The sequence below is a fragment of the Bombina bombina genome, chromosome 4 (assembly GCF_027579735.1).
Source record: "Bombina bombina isolate aBomBom1 chromosome 4, aBomBom1.pri, whole genome shotgun sequence".
NCBI classification, from domain to species: domain Eukaryota; kingdom Metazoa; phylum Chordata; class Amphibia; order Anura; family Bombinatoridae; genus Bombina; species Bombina bombina.
The window spans coordinates 20,588,001-20,608,474 of record NC_069502.1 but is presented as its reverse complement, the minus strand read 5'-3'; the positions used below and the strand labels follow the sequence as shown (position 1 = coordinate 20,608,474).

The 20,474-nt window shown below is 35.1% G+C and overlaps 1 protein-coding gene across 3 annotated transcripts in view; it reads right to left on the bottom strand.

Moving 5' to 3' along the window:
- LOC128655848 (uncharacterized) overlaps positions 1-20,474 on the bottom strand; it is a 140,210-nt gene that overhangs the window by 13,721 nt on the left and 106,015 nt on the right. For 2 of the 3 annotated variants that reach the window (XM_053709413.1, XM_053709414.1), the window contains exon 5: positions 11,138-11,242. The exons of the other annotated variant lie outside the window; for it this stretch is intronic. In XM_053709413.1, the coding sequence (XP_053565388.1) occupies positions 11,138-11,242 (105 nt within the window). The remainder of the gene's footprint in view (positions 1-11,137; positions 11,243-20,474) is intronic. 3 annotated transcript variants of the gene reach the window in all.

The window sequence follows — 20,474 nt, the reverse complement described above, 5'->3', positions numbered from 1 at the left end:
TGTCTGTAACAAATCCTACTCTTCATCTGTATATAATCTGTAGTCACTATATGTAATTATGTCTGTAAAAAATCCTGCTCTTTGTCTGTATATAATCTGTAGTCACTATATGTAACTATGTCTGTAACAAATCCTGCTCTTTGTTTGTATATAATCTGTAGTCACTATATGTAACTATGTCTGTAACAAATCCTGCTATTCATCTGTATATAATCTGTAGTCACTAAATGCAACTATGTAACAAATCCTGCTCTTCATCTGTATCTAATCTGTAGTCACTATATGTAACTATGTCTGTAACAAACCCTGCTCTTTGTCTGTATATAATCTGAAGTCACTATATGTAACTATGTCTGTAACAAACCCTGCTGTTCATCTGTATATAATCTGTAGTCACTATATGTAACTATGTCTATAACAAATCCTACTCTTCATCTGTATATAATCTGTAGTCACTATATGTAATTATGTCTGTAAAAAATCCTGCTCTTTGTCTGTATATAATCTGTAGTCACTATATGTAACTATGTCTGTAAAAAAATCCTGCTCTTTGTCTGTATATAATCTGTAGTCACTATATGTAACTATGTCTGTAACAAATCCTGCTCTTTGTCTGTATATAATCTGTAGTCACTATATGTAACTATGTCTGTAACAAATCCTGCTATTCATCTGTATATAATCTGTAGTCACTAAATGCAACTATGTAACAAATCCTGCTCTTCATCTGTATCTAATCTGTAGTCACTATATGTAACTATGTCTGTAACAAACCCTGCTCTTTGTCTGTATATAATCTGTAGTCACTATATGTAACTATGTCTGTAACAAATCCTGCTCTTCTTCTGTATATAATCTGTAGTCACTATATGTAACTATGTCTGTAAAAAATCCTGCTCTTTGTCTGTATATAATCTGTAGTCACTATATGTAACTATGTCTGTAACAAATCCTGCTCTTTGTCTGTATATAATCTGTAGTCACTATATGTAACTATGTCTGTAACAAATCCTGCTATTCATCTGTATATAATCTGTAGTCACTAAATGCAACTATGTAACAAATCCTGCTCTTCATCTGTATCTAATCTGTAGTCACTATATGTAACTATGTCTGTAACAAACCCTGCTGTTCATCTGTATATAATCTGTAGTCACTATATGTAACTATGTCTGTAACAAATCCTACTCTTCATCTGTATATAATCTGTAGTCACTATATGTAATTATGTCTGTAAAAAATCCTGCTCTTTGTCTGTATATAATCTGTAGTCACTATATGTAACTATGTCTGTAACAAATCCTGCTCTTTGTCTGTATATAATCTGTAGTCACTATATATAAACCATGTCTGTAACAAATCCTGCTCTTTGTTTGTATATAATCTGTAGTCACTATATGTAACTATGTCTGTAACAAATCCTGCTCTTTGTCTGTATATAATCTGTAGTCATTATATGTAACTATGTCTGTAACAAATCCTGCTCTTCATCTGTATATAATCTGTAGTCACTATATGTAACTGTCTGTAACAAATCCTGCTCTTCATCTGTATATAATCTGTAGTCACTATATGTAACTGTCTGTAACAAATTCTGCTCTTTGTCTGTATATAATCTGTAGTCACTATATGTAACTATGTCTGTAACAAACCCTGCTCTTTGTATATAATCTGTAGTCACTATATGTAACTATGTCTATAACAAACCCTACTCTTCATCTGTATATAATCTGTAGTCACTATATGTAACTATGTCTGTAACAAACCCTGCTCTTTGTCTGTATATAATCTGTAGTCACTATATGTAACTATGTCTGTAACAAACCCTGCTGTTTGTCTGTATATAATCTGTAGTCACTATATGTAACTATGTCTGTAACAAATCCTGCTCTTCATCTGTATATAATCTGTAGTCACTATATGTAATTATGTCTGTAAAAAATCCTGCTCTTTGTCTGTATATAATCTGTAGTCACTATATGTAACTATGTCTGTAAAAAATCCTGCTCTTTGTCTGTATATAATCTGTAGTCACTATATGTAACTATGTCTGTAAAAAATCCTGCTCTTTGTCTGTATATAATCTGTAGTCACTATATGTAACTATGTCTGTAAAAAATCCTGCTCTTTGTCTGTATATAATCTGTAGTCACTATATGTAACTGTCTAACAAATCCTGCTCTTTGTCTGTATATAATCTGTAGTCACTATATGTAACTATGTCTGTAACAAATCCTGCTCTTCATCTGTATATAATCTGTAGTCATTATATGTAACTATGTCTGTAACAAACCCTGCTCTTTGTCTGTATATAATCTGTAGTCACTATATGTAACTATGTCTGTAACAAACCCTACTCTTCATCTGTATATAATCTGTAGTCACTATATGTAACTGTCTGTAACAAATCCTGCTCTTTGTCTGTATATAATCTGTAGTCACTATATGTAACTATGTCTGTAACAAATCCTGCTCTTTGTCTGTATATAATCTGTAGTCACTATATGTAACTGTCTGTAACAAATCCTGCTCTTCATCTGTATATAATCTGTAGTCACTATATGTAACTATGTCTATAACAAATCCTACTCTTCATCTGTATATAATCTGTAGTCACTATATGTAATTATGTCTGTAAAAAATCCTGCTCTTTGTCTGTATATAATCTGTAGTCACTATATGTAACTATGTCTGTAAAAAAATCCTGCTCTTTTGTCTGTATATAATCTGTAGTCACTATATGTAACTATGTCTGTAACAAATCCTGCTCTTTGTCTGTATATAATCTGTAGTCACTATATGTAACTATGTCTGTAACAAATCCTGCTATTCATCTGTATATAATCTGTAGTCACTAAATGCAACTATGTAACAAATCCTGCTCTTCATCTGTATCTAATCTGTAGTCACTATATGTAACTATGTCTGTAACAAACCCTGCTCTTTGTCTGTATATAATCTGTAGTCACTATATGTAACTATGTCTGTAACAAATCCTGCTCTTCTTCTGTATATAATCTGTAGTCCACTATATGTAACTATGTCTGTAAAAAAATCCTGCTCTTTGTCTGTATATAATCTGTAGTCACTATATGTAACTATGTCTGTAACAAATCCTGCTCTTTGTCTGTATATAATCTGTAGTCACTATATGTAACTATGTCTGTAACAAATCCTGCTATTCATCTGTATATAATCTGTAGTCACTAAATGCAACTATGTAACAAATCCTGCTCTTCATCTGTATATAATCTGTAGTCACTATATGTAACTATGTCTGTAACAAACCCTGCTGTTCATCTGTATATAATCTGTAGTCACTATATGTAACTATGTCTATAACAAATCCTACTCTTCATCTGTATATAATCTGTAGTCACTATATGTAATTATGTCTGTAAAAAATCCTGCTCTTTGTCTGTATATAATCTGTAGTCACTATATGTAACTATGTCTGTAACAAATCCTGCTCTTTGTCTGTATATAATCTGTAGTCACTATATATAAACCATGTCTGTAACAAATCCTGCTCTTTGTTTGTATATAATCTGTAGTCACTATATGTAACTATGTCTGTAACAAATCCTGCTCTTTGTCTGTATATAATCTGTAGTCACTATATGTAACTATGTCTGTAACAAATCCTGCTCTTCATCTGTATATAATCTGTAGTCACTATATGTAACTGTCTGTAACAAATCCTGCTCTTCATCTGTATATAATCTGTAGTCACTATATGTAACTGTCTGTAACAAATTCTGCTCTTTGTCTGTATATAATCTGTAGTCACTATATGTAACTATGTCTGTAACAAACCCTGCTCTTTGTATATAATCTGTAGTCACTATATGTAACTATGTCTATAACAAACCCTACTCTTCATCTGTATATAATCTGTAGTCACTATATGTAACTATGTCTGTAACAAACCCTGCTCTTTGTCTGTATATAATCTGTAGTCACTATATGTAACTATGTCTGTAACAAACCCTGCTGTTTGTCTGTATATAATCTGTAGTCACTATATGTAACTATGTCTGTAACAAATCCTGCTCTTCATCTGTATATAATCTGTAGTCACTATATGTAATTATGTCTGTAAAAAATCCTGCTCTTTGTCTGTATATAATCTGTAGTCACTATATGTAACTATGTCTGTAAAAAATCCTGCTCTTTGTCTGTATATAATCTGTAGTCACTATATGTAACTATGTCTGTAAAAAATCCTGCTCTTTGTCTGTATATAATCTGTAGTCACTATATGTAACTATGTCTGTAAAAAATCCTGCTCTTTGTCTGTATATAATCTGTAGTCACTATATATAACTGTCTAACAAATCCTGCTCTTTGTCTGTATATAATCTGTAGTCACTATATGTAACTATGTCTGTAACAAATCCTGCTCTTCATCTGTATATAATCTGTAGTCATTATATGTAACTATGTCTGTAACAAACCCTGCTCTTTGTCTGTATATAATTTGTAGTCACTATATGTAACTATGTCTGTAACAAACCCTACTCTTCATCTGTATATAATCTGTAGTCACTATATGTAACTGTCTGTAACAAATCCTGCTCTTTGTCTGTATATAATCTGTAGTCACTATATGTAACTATGTCTGTAACAAATCCTGCTCTTTGTCTGTATATAATCTGTAGTCACTATATGTAACTGTCTGTAACAAACCCTGCTCTTTGTCTGTATATAATCTGTAGTCACTATATGTAACTATGTCTGTAACAAATCCTGCTCTTTGTCTGTATATAATCTGTAGTCACTATATGTAACTATGTCTGTAACAAATCCTGCTCTTTGTCTGTATATAATCTGTAGTCACTATATGTAACTATGTCTGTAACAAATCCTGCTGTTTGTCTGTATATAATCTGTAGTCACTATATGTAACTATGTCTGTAACAAATCCTGCTCTTTGTCTGTATATAATCTGTAGTCACTATATGTAACTATGTCTGTAACAAATCCTGCTGTTTGTCTGTATATAATCTGTAGTCACTATATGTAACTATGTCTGTAACAAATCCTGCTCTTTGTCTGTATATAATCTGTAGTCACTATATGTAACTATGTCTGTAACAAATCCTGCTCTTTGTCTGTATATAATCTGTAGTCACTATATGTAACTATGTCTGTAACAAATCCTGCTCTTTGTCTGTATATAATCTGTAGTCACTATATGTAACTGTCTGTAACAAACCCTGCTCTTTGTCTGTATATAATCTGTAGTCACTATATGTAACTGTCTGTAACAAATCCTACTCTTCATCTGTATATAATCTGTAGTCACTATATGTAATTATGTCTGTAACAAATCCTGCTCTTTGTCTGTATATAATCTGTAGTCACTATATGTAACTATGTCTGTAACAAATCCTGCTCTTTGTCTGTATATAATCTGTAGTCACTATATGTAACTATGTCTGTAACAAATCCTGCTCTTTGTCTGTATATAATCTGTAGTCACTATATGTAACTATGTCTGTAACAAATCCTGCTCTTTGTCTGTATATAATCTGTAGTCACTATATGTAACTGTCTGTAACAAATCCTGCTCTTTGTCTGTATATAATCTGTAGTCACTATATGTAACTATGTCTGTAACAAATCCTGCTCTTTGTCTGTATATAATCTGTAGTCACTATATGTAACTATGTCTGTAACAAATCCTGCTCTTTGTCTGTATATAATCTGTAGTCACTATATGTAACTGTCTGTAACAAACCCTGCTCTTTGTCTGTATATAATCTGTAGTCACTATATGTAACTATGTCTGTAACAAATCCTGCTCTTTGTCTGTATATAATCTGTAGTCACTATATGTAACTGTCTGTAACAAACCCTGCTCTTTGTCTGTATATAATCTGTAGTCACTATATGTAACTATGTCTGTAACAAACCCTACTCTTCATCTGTATATAATCTGTAGTCACTATATGTAACTGTGTCTGTACCAAATCCTGCTCTTCATCTGTATATAATCTGTAGTCACTATATGTAACTATGTCTGTAACAAACCCTGCTCTTTGTCTGTATATAATCTGTAGTCACTATATGTAACTATGTCTGTAACAAATCCTGCTCTTTGTCTGTATATAATCTGTAGTCACTATATGTAACTATGTCTGTAACAAATCCTGCTCTTTGTCTGTATATAATCTAGGGTTGCACCGATACCGATACTAGTATCGGTGTCGGTGCCAATACCAAGTATTTGCATGAGTACTTGTACTCGTGCAAATGCACCGATACTTAAACCGATACCTCCAATTCCTACCCATACGCCATCTTGTGGCATTTTTCAAACTGCATGTTCCCATTTCATTTTAAGCTGGAGTGGAGACTTAACTAAAAATCGTTCTGCCAATACAAATAGCTGTTATTTGTATTATTGTACATCAGAGCAGTCATTCAGACAAACCCCTGAAGTACTGGGCAGTTAATAAACTGAGATTTAATGGCCCACAAATATCTTTCTAACCCATGCAGTAGTGTGAAAAGTGAAAGACTGTTCAGCTTAGCGTCAAACGTCCTTGCTGTTAGCAGAAGCAGACTTATAGCTGAACACGCAGAGATGCTTCTGTTCCTTAATAAGAACTTTCCACTAACTTTTGAAAAAATATTCTAATTGCTAGATTGACTGTTATACTACTAGTTCTCCTCTTGCACAATTATGTGGGTGAGACGACACGTAAAGCCCGTGAAAGAATGAATGAACACAAATCTAGTATCAGGAGGGGGGATTTAGAGGCCCCAGTTGCCCATCATTTTATTAAGGCTAAACATAACATTTCTCAACTTAGGTTTCAAATCATAGAACAAGTGCATAGACCTAGGAGAGGAGGTAATAGGGAAAAACTATTAAAGAAAAGAGAGGCTTTTTGGATCTTTAAGTTGGGGACTTTGCTGCCAAAAGGGATGAATAGAGACCTAGATTGGACACTTTTTTATTAATTAACTCTGCTAGATTTTGTTAAATGGATTGTACTCCTTTAAGTCTGATGTGATTCGTGATAATATCTGCTTTCCATGATTTTTAATCTGTTTTTAAGTGATTTTTTGTGCACTTTGTTCTCTTTATACCATTTGTTGAAGGATTATGAAAATGTGTAAATTTAATGTTGTAATGACATAAAATAACCACTAGAGGGTGTAACAGTATTGAGAAGTTGCAAATTTACTAACAAGTTGTTAATTACTGTTTGATTACACCTGTGTATAGGTATATAAGGACAGATTCTAGTGCCATTATGTATTCACATGATTAAGGGGTAACACCCGAAACGTTGTGGACTTTGTCTGTGCCAAAATAAAATTGGTAAAATACCTATGCTGCTGCATTCTCTGTTTGTAACAATTATGCTCAAAACATACTGTACTCTGAGGAACAACCTTAGCCAGGGCTGGACTGGGAATAAAAAGGTGCCCTGGAAAAATATGAAGACCAGCCCTATTTTCTGAGTCAGTAGAATGCAAATGCCCCATTTTTCTCAAAGGAGATTACTGGGATACTCCTTCCCCAATATTATTTTCAGAATTAAATTTTATTACTTTGTATTAAGTACAAATGTTAGATTGATGAGTTATATAGGCACCCTACAACCCAATGGCATCCAGTAATCCCCCCTTTAAATTGTAGCTTTCCAGCCCTAGCTGCTGCAGCTGTTATTTATTGTTGTTATTATTAACATGTTATTGTAATATTTTTATTTATAAACATGTTCTGTAAACTTTGTGACAACAAGCACATAAAACTGTTTTATTATTTCAAAATGTCTTTTGAGTTACAGTTCATAATTATAAAGAAGTGATCTTAAATCATTACTCTGTAATGTGTTAGGTAAACTATCATGACATAAAAAATGACATGACATAAAAAAGTATCGGTAATTGGTATCGGTGAGTATTTGAAAAAAATGGTATCGGTGCAACCCTAATATAATCTGTAGTCACTATATGTAACTATGTCTGTAACAAATCCTGCTCTTTGTCTGTATATAATCTGTAGTCACTATATGTAACTATGTCTGTAACAAATCCTGCTCTTTGTCTGTATATAATCTGTAGTCACTATATGTAACTATGTCTGTAACAAATCCTGCTGTTTGTCTGTATATAATCTGTAGTCACTATATGTAACTATGTCTGTAACAAATCCTGCTGTTTGTCTGTATATAATCTGTAGTCACTATATGTAACTATGTCTGTAACAAATCCTGCTCTTCATCTGTATATAATCTGTAGTCACTATATGTAACTGTGTCTGTAACAAATCCTGCTCTTTGTCTGTATATAATCTGTAGTCACTATATGTAACTATGTCTGTAACAAATCCTGCTGTTTGTCTGTATATAATCTGTAGTCACTATATGTAACTATGTCTGTAACGAATCCTGCTCTTTGTCTGTATATAATCTGTAGTCACTATATGTAACTATGTCTGTAACAAATCCTGCTCTTTGTCTGTATATAATCTGTAGTCACTATATGTAACTGTCTGTAACAAATCCTGCTCTTTGTCTGTATATAATCTGTAGTCACTATATGTAACTATGTCTGTAACAAATCCTGCTATTCATCTGTATATAATCTGTAGTCACTATATGTAACTATGTCTGTAACAAATCCTGCTCTTTGTCTGTATATAATCTGTAGTCACTATATGTAGCTATGTCTGTAACAAATCCTGCTCTTTGTCTGTATATAATCTGTAGTCACTATATGTAACTATGTCTGTAACAAATCCTGCTCTTCATCTGTATATAATCTGTAGTCACTATATGTAACTGTCTGTAACAAATCCTGCTCTTCGTCTGTATATAATCTGTAGTCACTATATGTAACTATGTCTGTAACAAATCCTGCTCTTTGTCTGTATATAATCTGTAGTCACTATATGTAACTATGTCTGTAACAAATCCTGCTGTTTGTCTGTATATAATCTGTAGTCACTATATGTAACTATGTCTGTAACAAATCCTGCTCTTTGTCTGTATATAATCTGTAGTCACTATATGTAACTATGTCTGTAACAAACCCTGCTCTTTGTCTGTATATAATCTGTAGTCACTATATGTAACTATGTCTGTAACAAATCCTGCTCTTCATCTGTATATAATCTGTAGTCACTATATGTAACTATGTCTTTAACAAATCCTGCTGTTTGTCTGTATATAATCTGTAGTCACTATATGTAACTATGTCTGTAACAAATCCTGCTCTTTGTCTGTATATAATCTGTAGTCACTATATGTAACTATGTCTGTAACAAATCCTGCTCTTTGTCTGTATATAATCTGTAGTCACTATATGTAACTATGTCTGTAACAAATCCTGCTATTCATCTGTATATAATCTGTAGTCACTATATGTAACTATGTCTGTAACAAATCCTGCTCTTTGTCTGTATATAATCTGTAGTCACTATATGTAACTATGTCTGTAACAAATCCTGCTCTTCATCTGTATATAATCTGTAGTCACTATATGTAACTGTCTGTAACAAATCCTGCTCTTCATCTGTATATAATCTGTAGTCACTATATGTAACTATGTCTGTAACAAATCCTGCTCTTTGTCTGTATATAATCTGTAGTCACTATATGTAACTATGTCTGTAACAAATCCTGCTGTTTGTCTGTATCTAATCTGTAGTCACTATATGTAACTATGTCTGTAACAAACCCTGCTCTTTGTCTGTATATAATCTGTAGTCACTATATGTAACTGTCTGTAACAAATCCTGCTCTTCATCTGTATATAATCTGTAGTCACTATATGTAACTATGTCTGTAACAAATCCTGCTCTTCATCTGTATATAATCTGTAGTCACTATATGTAACTATGTCTGTAACAAATCCTGCTCTTTGTCTGTATATAATCTGTAGTCACTATATGTAACTTTATCTGTAACAAATCCTGCTCTTTGTCTGTATATAATCTGTAGTCACTATATGTAACTGTGTCTGTACCAAATCCTGTTCTTTATCTGTATATAATCTGTAGTCACTATATGTAACTATGTCTGTAACAAATCCTGCTCTTTGTCTGTATATAATCTGTAGTCACTATATGTAACTATGTCTGTAACAAATCCTGCTCTTTGTCTGTATATAATCTGTAGTCACTATATGTAACTATGTCTGTAACAAATCCTGCTCTTTGTCTGTATATAATCTGTAGTCACTATATGTAACTATGTCTGTAACAAATCCTGCTCTTTGTCTGTATATAATCTGTAGTCACTATATGTAACTATGTCTGTAACAAATCCTGCTCTTTGTCTGTATATAATCTGTAGTCACTATATGTAACTATGTCTGTAACAAATCCTGCTGTTTGTCTGTATATAATCTGTAGTCACTATATGTAACTATGTCTGTAACAAATCCTGCTCTTTGTCTGTATATAATCTGTAGTCACTATATGTAACTATGTCTGTAACAAATCCTACTCTTTGTCTGTATATAATCTGTAGTCACTATATATAACTATGTCTGTACCAAATCCTGCTCTTTGTCTGTATATAATCTGTAGTCACTATATGTAACTGTCTGTAACAAACCCTGCTCTTTGTCTGTATATAATCTGTAGTCACTATATGTAACTATGTCTGTAACAAATCCTGCTCTTTGTCTGTATATAATCTGTAGTCACTATATGTAACTATGTCTGTAACAAATCCTGCTCTTTGTCTGTATATAATCTGTAGTCACTATATGTAACTATGTCTGTAACAAATCCTGCTCTTTGTCTGTATATAATCTGTAGTCACTATATGTAACTATGTCTGTAACAAACCCTGCTCTTTGTCTGTATATAATCTGTAGTCACTATATGTAACTGTCTGTAACAAACCCTGCTCTTTGTCTGTATATAATCTGTAATCACTATATGTAACTATGTCTGTAACAAACCCTACTCTTTGTGCATTTCAACTAAATATCACTTTAATAATAAATGTCCCCAGTTAACAGTCTTCGGAGTGGAGCACTAAAATGTGTCTCTATCTTCTCATAAACAATACACCAGAAAGCTATTAAATAATAATAAATAAATAAATGAATGAGAGACAAATCTTCTTAATTAACAAGAAGAGTTAAAGGAAATGCACAGTACCAGGTGACGATTCGGTATCAGACCGCGATGTGTCGGGAATGTGATGAAGGATTACAGGCTTCACATCTTCCTCATCCTCCTCTAAAACCACGTGATCTAAAGTAGCTGTCAGATGGGAGGTGAACAAATAGGAAGCGGATCAATAGCTTCAATGGCCTCTATTTATGAAAGGTCTTGCGGACCTGATCCGACAGTGCGGATCAGGTCCGCAAGACCTTGCTGAATGCGGAGAGCAATATGCTCTCCGTATTCAGCATTGCACCAGCAGCTCACAAGAGCTGCTGGTGCAACGCCGCCCCCTGCTGACTCACGGCCAATCGGCCACCAGCAGGGAGGTGTCAATCAACCCGATCGTATTCGATCGGGTTGAATTGCGGCAATCTCTGTCCGCCTTCTCAGAGCAGGTGGACAGGGTTATGGAGCAGCAGTCTTTAGACCGCTGCTTCATAACTGCTGTTTCTGGTGAGTCTGAAGACACGGGCCATCAAGCTCCATTCAGAGCTTGATAGATAGGCCCTATGTCTGCTACATAACACCAGGAAATTATTATTCTTTTTGTAAAGAGGGGAGAACAGGCACATTCGTTCAACACTGGAGATGAGACAAACTGGTTGTTCTGTGAACCTGATAAAGAGAAGCTACAGACTCCAACAAACAGGAAGACTTAAATGAGTAAAGCGATCCATGAACTATCAGAAACACCTGTTTCATTCCATAGATCCTGACCTTACAGTAATTAGAGAAGTGTACGTCTGTCTAGAATGTAGCATTGTCGTGTTGTTTATTATGTATAATACACAGGAGCGTACGTCTCTCTAGACCATACCGTGATCATGTTGTCTCTATCATGTACAATATACAGGAGTGTAAGTCTCTCTAGACCATACCGTGATCATGTTGTCTCTATCATGTACAATATACAGGAGTGTATGTCTCTCTAGAACATACCGTGATCATGTTGTCTCTATCATGTACAATATACAGGAGTGTAAGTCTCTCTAGACCGTACCATGATCATGTTGTCTATCATGTACAATATACAGGAGTGTAAGTCTCTCTAGAACATACTGTGATCATGTTGTCTCTATCATGTACAATATACAGGAGTGCAAGTCTCTCTAGAACATACTGTGATCATGTTGTCTCTATCATGTACAATATACAGGAGTGTATGTCTCTCTAGAACATACTGTGATCATGTTGTCTCTATCATGTACAATATACAGGAGTGTAAGTCTCTCTAGACCATACCATGATCATGTTGTCTCTATCATGTACAATATACAGGAGTGTAAGTCTCTCTACACCATACCGTGATCATGTTGTCTCTATCATGTACAATATACAGGAGTGTTTGTCTCTCTAGACCATACCATGATCATGTTGTCTCTATCATGTACAATATACAGGAGTGTTTGTCTCTCTAGACCATACCGTGATCATGTTGTCTCTATCATGTACAATATACAGGAGTGTAAGTCGCTCTAGACCGTACCGTGATCATGTTGTCTCTATCATGTACAATATACAGAAGTGTTTGTCTCTCTAGAACATACTGTGATCATGTTGTCTCTATCATGTACAATATACAGGAGTGTAAGTCTCTCTAGAACATACCGTTATCATGTTGTCTCTATCATGTACAATATACAGGAGTGTATGTCTCTCTAGAACATACCGTTATCATGTTGTCTCTATCATGTACAATATACAGGAGTGTACGCCTCTCTAGAACATACCGTTATCATGTTGTCTCTATCATGTACAATATACAGGAGTGTACGTCTCTCTAGAACATACTGTGATCATGTTGTCTTTATCATGTACAATATACAGGAGTGTATGTCTCTCTAGAACATACCGTGATCATGTTGTCTCTATCATGTACAATATACAGGAGTGTAAGTCTCTCTAGACCGTACCATGATCATGTTGTCTCTATCATGTACAATATACAGGAGTGTATGTCTCTCTAGAACATACCGTGATCATGTTGTCTCTATCATGTACAATATACAGGAGTGTATGTCTCTCTAGAACATACTGTGATCATGTTGTCTCTATCATGTACAATATACAGGAGTGTAAGTCTCTCTAGAACATACCGTTATCATGTTGTCTCTATCATGTACAATATACAGGAGTGTATGTCTCTCTAGAACATACCGTTATCATGTTGTCTCTATCATGTACAATATACAGGAGTGTACGCCTCTCTAGAACATACCGTTATCATGTTGTCTCTATCATGTACAATATACAGGAGTGTACGTCTCTCTAGAACATACTGTGATCATGTTGTCTTTATCATGTACAATATACAGGAGTGTATGTCTCTCTAGAACATACCGTGATCATGTTGTCTCTATCATGTACAATATACAGGAGTGTATGTCTCTCTAGAACATACTGTGATCATGTTGTCTCTATCATGTACAATATACAGGAGTGTAAGTCTCTCTAGAACATGCCGTGATCATGTTGTCTTTATCATGTACAATATACAGGAGTGCAAGTCTCTCTAGAACATACCGTGATCATGTTGTCTTTATCATGTACAATATACAGGAGTGTAAGTCTCTCTAGAACATACTGTGATCATGTTGTCTTTATCATGTACAATATACAGGCGTGTAAGTCTCTCTAGAACATACCGTGATCATGTTGTCTCTATCATGTACAATATACAGAAGTGTATGTCTCTCTAGAACATACCGTGATCATGTTGTCTCTATCATGTACAATATACAGGAGTGTATGTCTCTCTAGAACATACTGTGATCATGTTGTCTTTATCATGTACAATATACAGGAGTGTAAGTCTCTCTAGAACATACTGTGATCATGTTGTCTCTATCATGTACAATTTACAGGAGTGTATGTCTCTCTAGAACATACTGTGATCATGTTGTCTTTATCATGTACAATATACAGGAGTGTATGTCTCTCTAGAACATACTGTGATCATGTTGTCTCTATCATGTACAATATACAGGAGTGTATGTCTCTCTAGAACATACTGTGATCATGTTGTCTTTATCATGTACAATATACAGGAGTGTAAGTCTCTCTAGAACATACCGTGATCATGTTGTCTCTATCATGTACAATATACAGGAGTGTATGTCTCTCTAGAACATACTGTGATCATGTTGTCTTTATCATGTACAATATACAGGAGTGTACGTCTCTCTAGACCGTACCGTGATCATGTTGTCTCTATCATGTACAATATACAGAAGTGTATGTCTCTCTAGAACATACTGTGATCATGTTGTCTTTATCATGTACAATATACAGGAGTGCAAGTCTCTCTAGAACATACCGTGATCATATTGTCTTTATCATGTACAATATACAGGAGTGTAAGTCTCTCTAGACCGTACCGTGATCATGTTGTCTCTATCATGTACAATATACAGAAGTGTATGTCTCTCTAGAACATACCGTGATCATGTTGTCTTTATCATGTACAATATACAGGAGTGTACGTCTCTCTAGAACATACTGTGATCATGTTGTCTTTATCATGTACAATATACAGGAGTGTATGTCTCTCTAGAACATACCGTGATCATGTTGTCTTTATCATGTACAATATACAGGCGTGTAAGTCTCTCTAGAACATACCGTGATCATGTTGTCTCTATCATGTACAATATACAGAAGTGTATGTCTCTCTAGAACATACCGTGATCATGTTGTCTCTATCATGTACAATATACAGGAGTGTATGTCTCTCTAGAACATACTGTGATCATGTTGTCTTTATCATGTACAATATACAGGAATGTAAGTCTCTCTAGAACATACTGTGATCATGTTGTCTCTATCATGTACAATTTACAGGAGTGTATGTCTCTCTAGAACATACTGTGATCATGTTGTCTTTATCATGTACAATATACAGGAGTGTATGTCTCTCTAGAACATACTGTGATCATGTTGTCTCTATCATGTACAATATACAGGAGTGTATGTCTCTCTAGAACATACTGTGATCATGTTGTCTTTATCATGTACAATATACAGGAGTGTAAGTCTCTCTAGACCATACCGTGATCATGTTGTCTCTATCATGTACAATATACAGAAGTGTATGTCTCTCTAGAACATACCGTGATCATATTGTCTTTATCATGTACAATATACAGGAGTGTAAGTCTCTCTAGACCATACCGTGATCATGTTGTCTCTATCATGTACAATATACAGAAGTGTATGTCTCTCTAGAACATACCGTGATCATGTTGTCTTTATCATGTACAATATACAGGATTGTACGTCTCTCTAGAACATACCGTGATCATGTTGTCGCTATCATGTACAATATACAGGAGTGTACGTCTCTCTAGAACATACTGTGATCATGTTGTCTTTATCATGTACAATATACAGGAGTGTATGTCTCTCTAGAACATACCGTGATCATGTTGTCTCTATCATGTACAATATACAGGAGTGTATGTCTCTCTAGAACATACCGTGATCATGTTGTCTCTATCATGTACAATATACAGGAGTGTAAGTCTCTCTAGAACATACCGTGATCATGTTGTCTCTATCATGTACAATATACAGGAGTGTATGTCTCTCTAGAACATACCGTGATCATGTTGTCTCTATCATGTACAATATACAGGAGTGTACGTCTCTCTAGAACATACCGTGATCATGTTGTCTATATCATGTACAATATACAGGAGTGTAAGTCTCTCTAGAACATACTGTGATCATGTTGTCTTTATCATGTACAATATACAGGAGTGTATGTCTCTCTAGAACATACCGTGATCATGTTGTCTTTATCATGTACAATATACAGGAGTGTAAGTCTCTCTAGAACATACCGTGATCATGTTGTCTCTATCATGTACAATATACAGGAGTGTATGTCTCTCTAGAACATACTGTGATCATGTTGTCTTTATCATGTACAATATACAGGAGTGTACGTCTCTCTAGACCGTACCGTGATCATGTTGTCTCTATCATGTACAATATACAGGAGTGTACGTCTCTCTAGACCGTACCGTGATCATGTTGTCTCTATCATGTACAATATACAGGAGTGTACGTCTCTCTAGAACATACTGTGATCATGTTGTCTCTATCATGTACAATATACAGGAGTGTATGTCTCTCTAGAACATACTGTGATCATGTTGTCTTTATCATGTACAATATACAGGAGTGCAAGTCTCTCTAGAACATACTGTGATCATGTTGTCTCTATCATGTACAATATACAGGAGTGTAAGTCTCTCTAGAACATACCGTGATCATGTTATCTCTATCATGTACAATATACAGGAGTGTAAGTCTCTCTAGAACATACCGTGATCATATTGTCTTTATCATGTACAATATACAGGAGTGTATGTCTCTCTAGAACATACCGTGATCATATTGTCTTTATCATGTACAATATACAGGAGTGCAAGTCTCTCTAGAACATACCGTGATCATATTGTCTTTATCATGTACAATATACAGGAGTGCAAGTCTCTCTAGAACATACCGTGATCATGTTGTCTTTATCATGTACAATATACAGGAGTGTACGTCTCTCTAGAACATACCGTGATCATGTTGTCGCTATCATGTACAATATACAGGAGTGTACGTCTCTCTAGAACATACTGTGATCATGTTGTCTTTATCATGTACAATATACAGGAGTGTATGTCTCTCTAGAACATACCGTGATCATGTTGTCTATCATGTACAATATACAGGAGTGTAAGTCTCTCTAGAACATACCGTGATCATGTTGTCTTTATCATGTACAATATACAGGAGTGTATGTCTCTCTAGAACATACCGTGATCATGTTGTCTTTATCATGTACAATATACAGGAGTGTAAGTCTCTCTAGAACATACCGTGATCATGTTGTCTATCATGTACAATATACAGGAGTGTATGTCTCTCTAGAGCATACCGTGATCATTTTGTCTCTATCATGTACAATATACAGGAGTGTAAGTCTCTCTAGAACATACCGTGATCATGTTGTCTCTATCATGTACAATATACAGGAGTGTATGTCTCTCTAGAACATACCGTGATCATGTTGTCTCTATCATGTACAATATACAGGAGTGTACGTCTCTCTAGAACATACCGTGATCATGTTGTCTCTATCATGTACAATATACAGGAGTGTATGTCTCTCTAGACCATACCATGATCATTTTGTCTCTATCATGTACAATATACAGGAGTGTAAGTCTCTCTAGACCATACCATGATCATATTGTCTCTATCATGTACAATATACAGGAGTGTATGTCTCTCTAGACCATACCATGATCATGTTTTCTCTATCATGTACAATATACAGGAGTGCAAGTCTCTCTAGACCATACTGTGATCATGTTGTCTCTATCATGTACAATATACAGGAGTGTAAGTCTCTCTAGACCGTACTGTGATCATGTTGTCTTTATCATGTACAATATACAGGAGTGTATGTCTCTCTAGACCATACCGTGATCATGTTGTCTTTATCATGTACAATATACAGGAGTGTATGTCTCTCTAGACCGTACCGTGATCATGTTGTCTCTATCATGTACAATATACAGGAGTGTATGTCTCTCTAAAACATACCGTGATCATGTTGTCTCTATCATGTACAATATACAGGAGTGTTTGTCTCTCTAGACCATACCGTGATCATGTTGTCTCTATCATGTACAATATACAGGAGTGTATGTCTCTCTAGAACATACTGTGATCATGATGTCTCTATCATGTACAATATACAGGAGTGTATGTCTCTCTAGAACATACCGTTATCATGTTGTCTCTATCATGTACAATATACAGGAGTGTATGTCTCTCTAGAACATACCGTGATCATGTTGTCTATCATGTACAATATACAGGAGTGTATGCCTCTCTAGAACATACCGTTATCATGTTGTCTCTATCATGTACAATATACAGGAGTGTAAGTCTCTCTAGACCATACCGTGATCATGTTGTCTTTATCATGTACAATATACAGGAGTGTATGTCTCTCTAGAACATACTGTGATCATGTTGTCTCTATCATGTACAATATACAGGAGTGTACGTCTCTCTAGAACATACCGTTATCATGTTGTCTCTATCATGTACAATATACAGGAGTGTAAGTCTCTCTAGAACATACCGTGATCATGTTGTCTCTATCATGTACAATATACAGGAGTGTAGGTCTCTCTAGAACATACTGTGATCATGTTGTCTTTATCATGTACAATATACAGGAGTGTATGTCTCTCTAGAACATACCGTGATCATGTTGTCTATCATGTACAATATACAGGAGTGTATGCCTCTCTAGAACATACCGTTATCATGTTGTCTCTATCATGTACAATATACAGGAGTGTAAGTCTCTCTAGACCATACCGTGATCATGTTGTCGCTATCATGTACAATATACAGGTGTGTAAGTCTCTCTAGACCATACCGTGATCATGTTGTCGCTATCATGTACAATATACAGGAGTGTAAGTCTCTCTAGACCATACTGTGATCATGTTGTCTCTATCATGTACAATATACAGGAGTGTATGTCTCTCTAGAACATACCGTGATCATGTTGTCTCTATCATGTACAATATACAGGAGTGTAAGTCTCTCTAGAACATACTGTGATCATGTTGTCTTTATCATGTACAATATACAGGAGTGTAAGTCTCTCTAGAACATACCGTGATCATGTTGTCTTTATCATGCACAATATACAGGAGTGTACGTCTCTCTAGACCATACCATGATCATGTTGTCTCTATCATGTACAATATACAGGAGTGTATGTCTCTCTAGAACATACTGTGATCATGTTGTCTTTATCATGTACAATATACAGGAGTGTAAGTCTCTCTAGAACATACTGTGATCATGTTGTCTTTATCATGTACAATATACAGGAGTGTATGTCTCTCTAGAACATACTGTGATCATGTTGTCTCTATCATGTACAATATACAGGAGTGTAAGTCTCTCTATAACATACTGTGATCATGTTGTCGCTATCATGTACAATATACAGGAGTGTAAGTCTCTCTAGAACATACCGTGATCATGTTGTCTTTATCATGTACAATATATAGGAGTGTAAGTCTCTCTATAACATACTGTGATCATGTTGTCTCTATCATGTACAATATACAGGAGTGTATGTCTCTCTAGAACATACCGTGATCATGTTGTCTCTATCATGTACAATATACAGGAGTGTAAGTCTCTCTAGAACATACCGTGATCATGTTGTCTTTATCATGTACAATATACAGGAGTGTAAGTCTCTCTAGACCGTACCGTGATCATGTTGTCTCTATCATGTACAATATACAGGAGTGTATGTCTCTCTAGAACATACCGTGATCATGTTGTCTCTATCATGTACAATATACAGGAGTGTATGTCTCTCTAGAACATACCGTGATCATGTTGTCTCTATCATGTACAATATACAGGAGTGTAAGTCTCTCTAGAACATACCGTGATCATGTTGTCTCTATCATGTACAATATACAGGAGTGTATGTCTCTCTAGAACATTCCGTGATCATGTTGTCTCTATCATGTACAATATACAGGAGTGTAAGTCTCTCTAGAACATACCGTGATCATGTTGTCTCTATCATGTACAATATACAGGAGTGTATGTCTCTCTAGAACATACTGTGATCATGTTGTCTCTATCATGTACAATATACAGGAGTGTAAGTCTCTCTAGACCATACTGTGATCATGTTGTCTTTATCATGTACAATATACAGGAGTGTAAGTCTCTCTAGAACATACTGTGATCATGTTGTCTTTATCATGTACAATATACAGGAGTGTATGTCTCTCTAGAACATACCGTGATCATGTTGTCGCTATCATGTACAATATACAGGAGTGTATGTCTCTCTAGACCATACCATGATCATGTTGTCTCTATCATGTACAATATACAGGAGTGTAAGTCTCTCTAGAACATACTGTGATCATGTTGTCTCTATCATGTACAATATACAGGAGTGTAAGTCTCTCTAGACCATACCATGATCATGTTGTCTCTATCATGTACAATATACAGGAGTGTAAGTCTCTCTAGACCATACCATGATCATGTTGTCTCTATCATGTACAATATACAGGAGTGTATGTCTCTCTAGAACATACCGTGATCATGTTGTCTCTATCATGTACAATATACAGGAGTGTAAGTCTCTCTAGAACATACTGTGATCATGTTGTCTCTATCATGTACAATATACAGGTGTGTAAGTCTCTCTAGACCATACCATGATCATGTTGTCTCTATCATGTACAATATACAGGAGTGT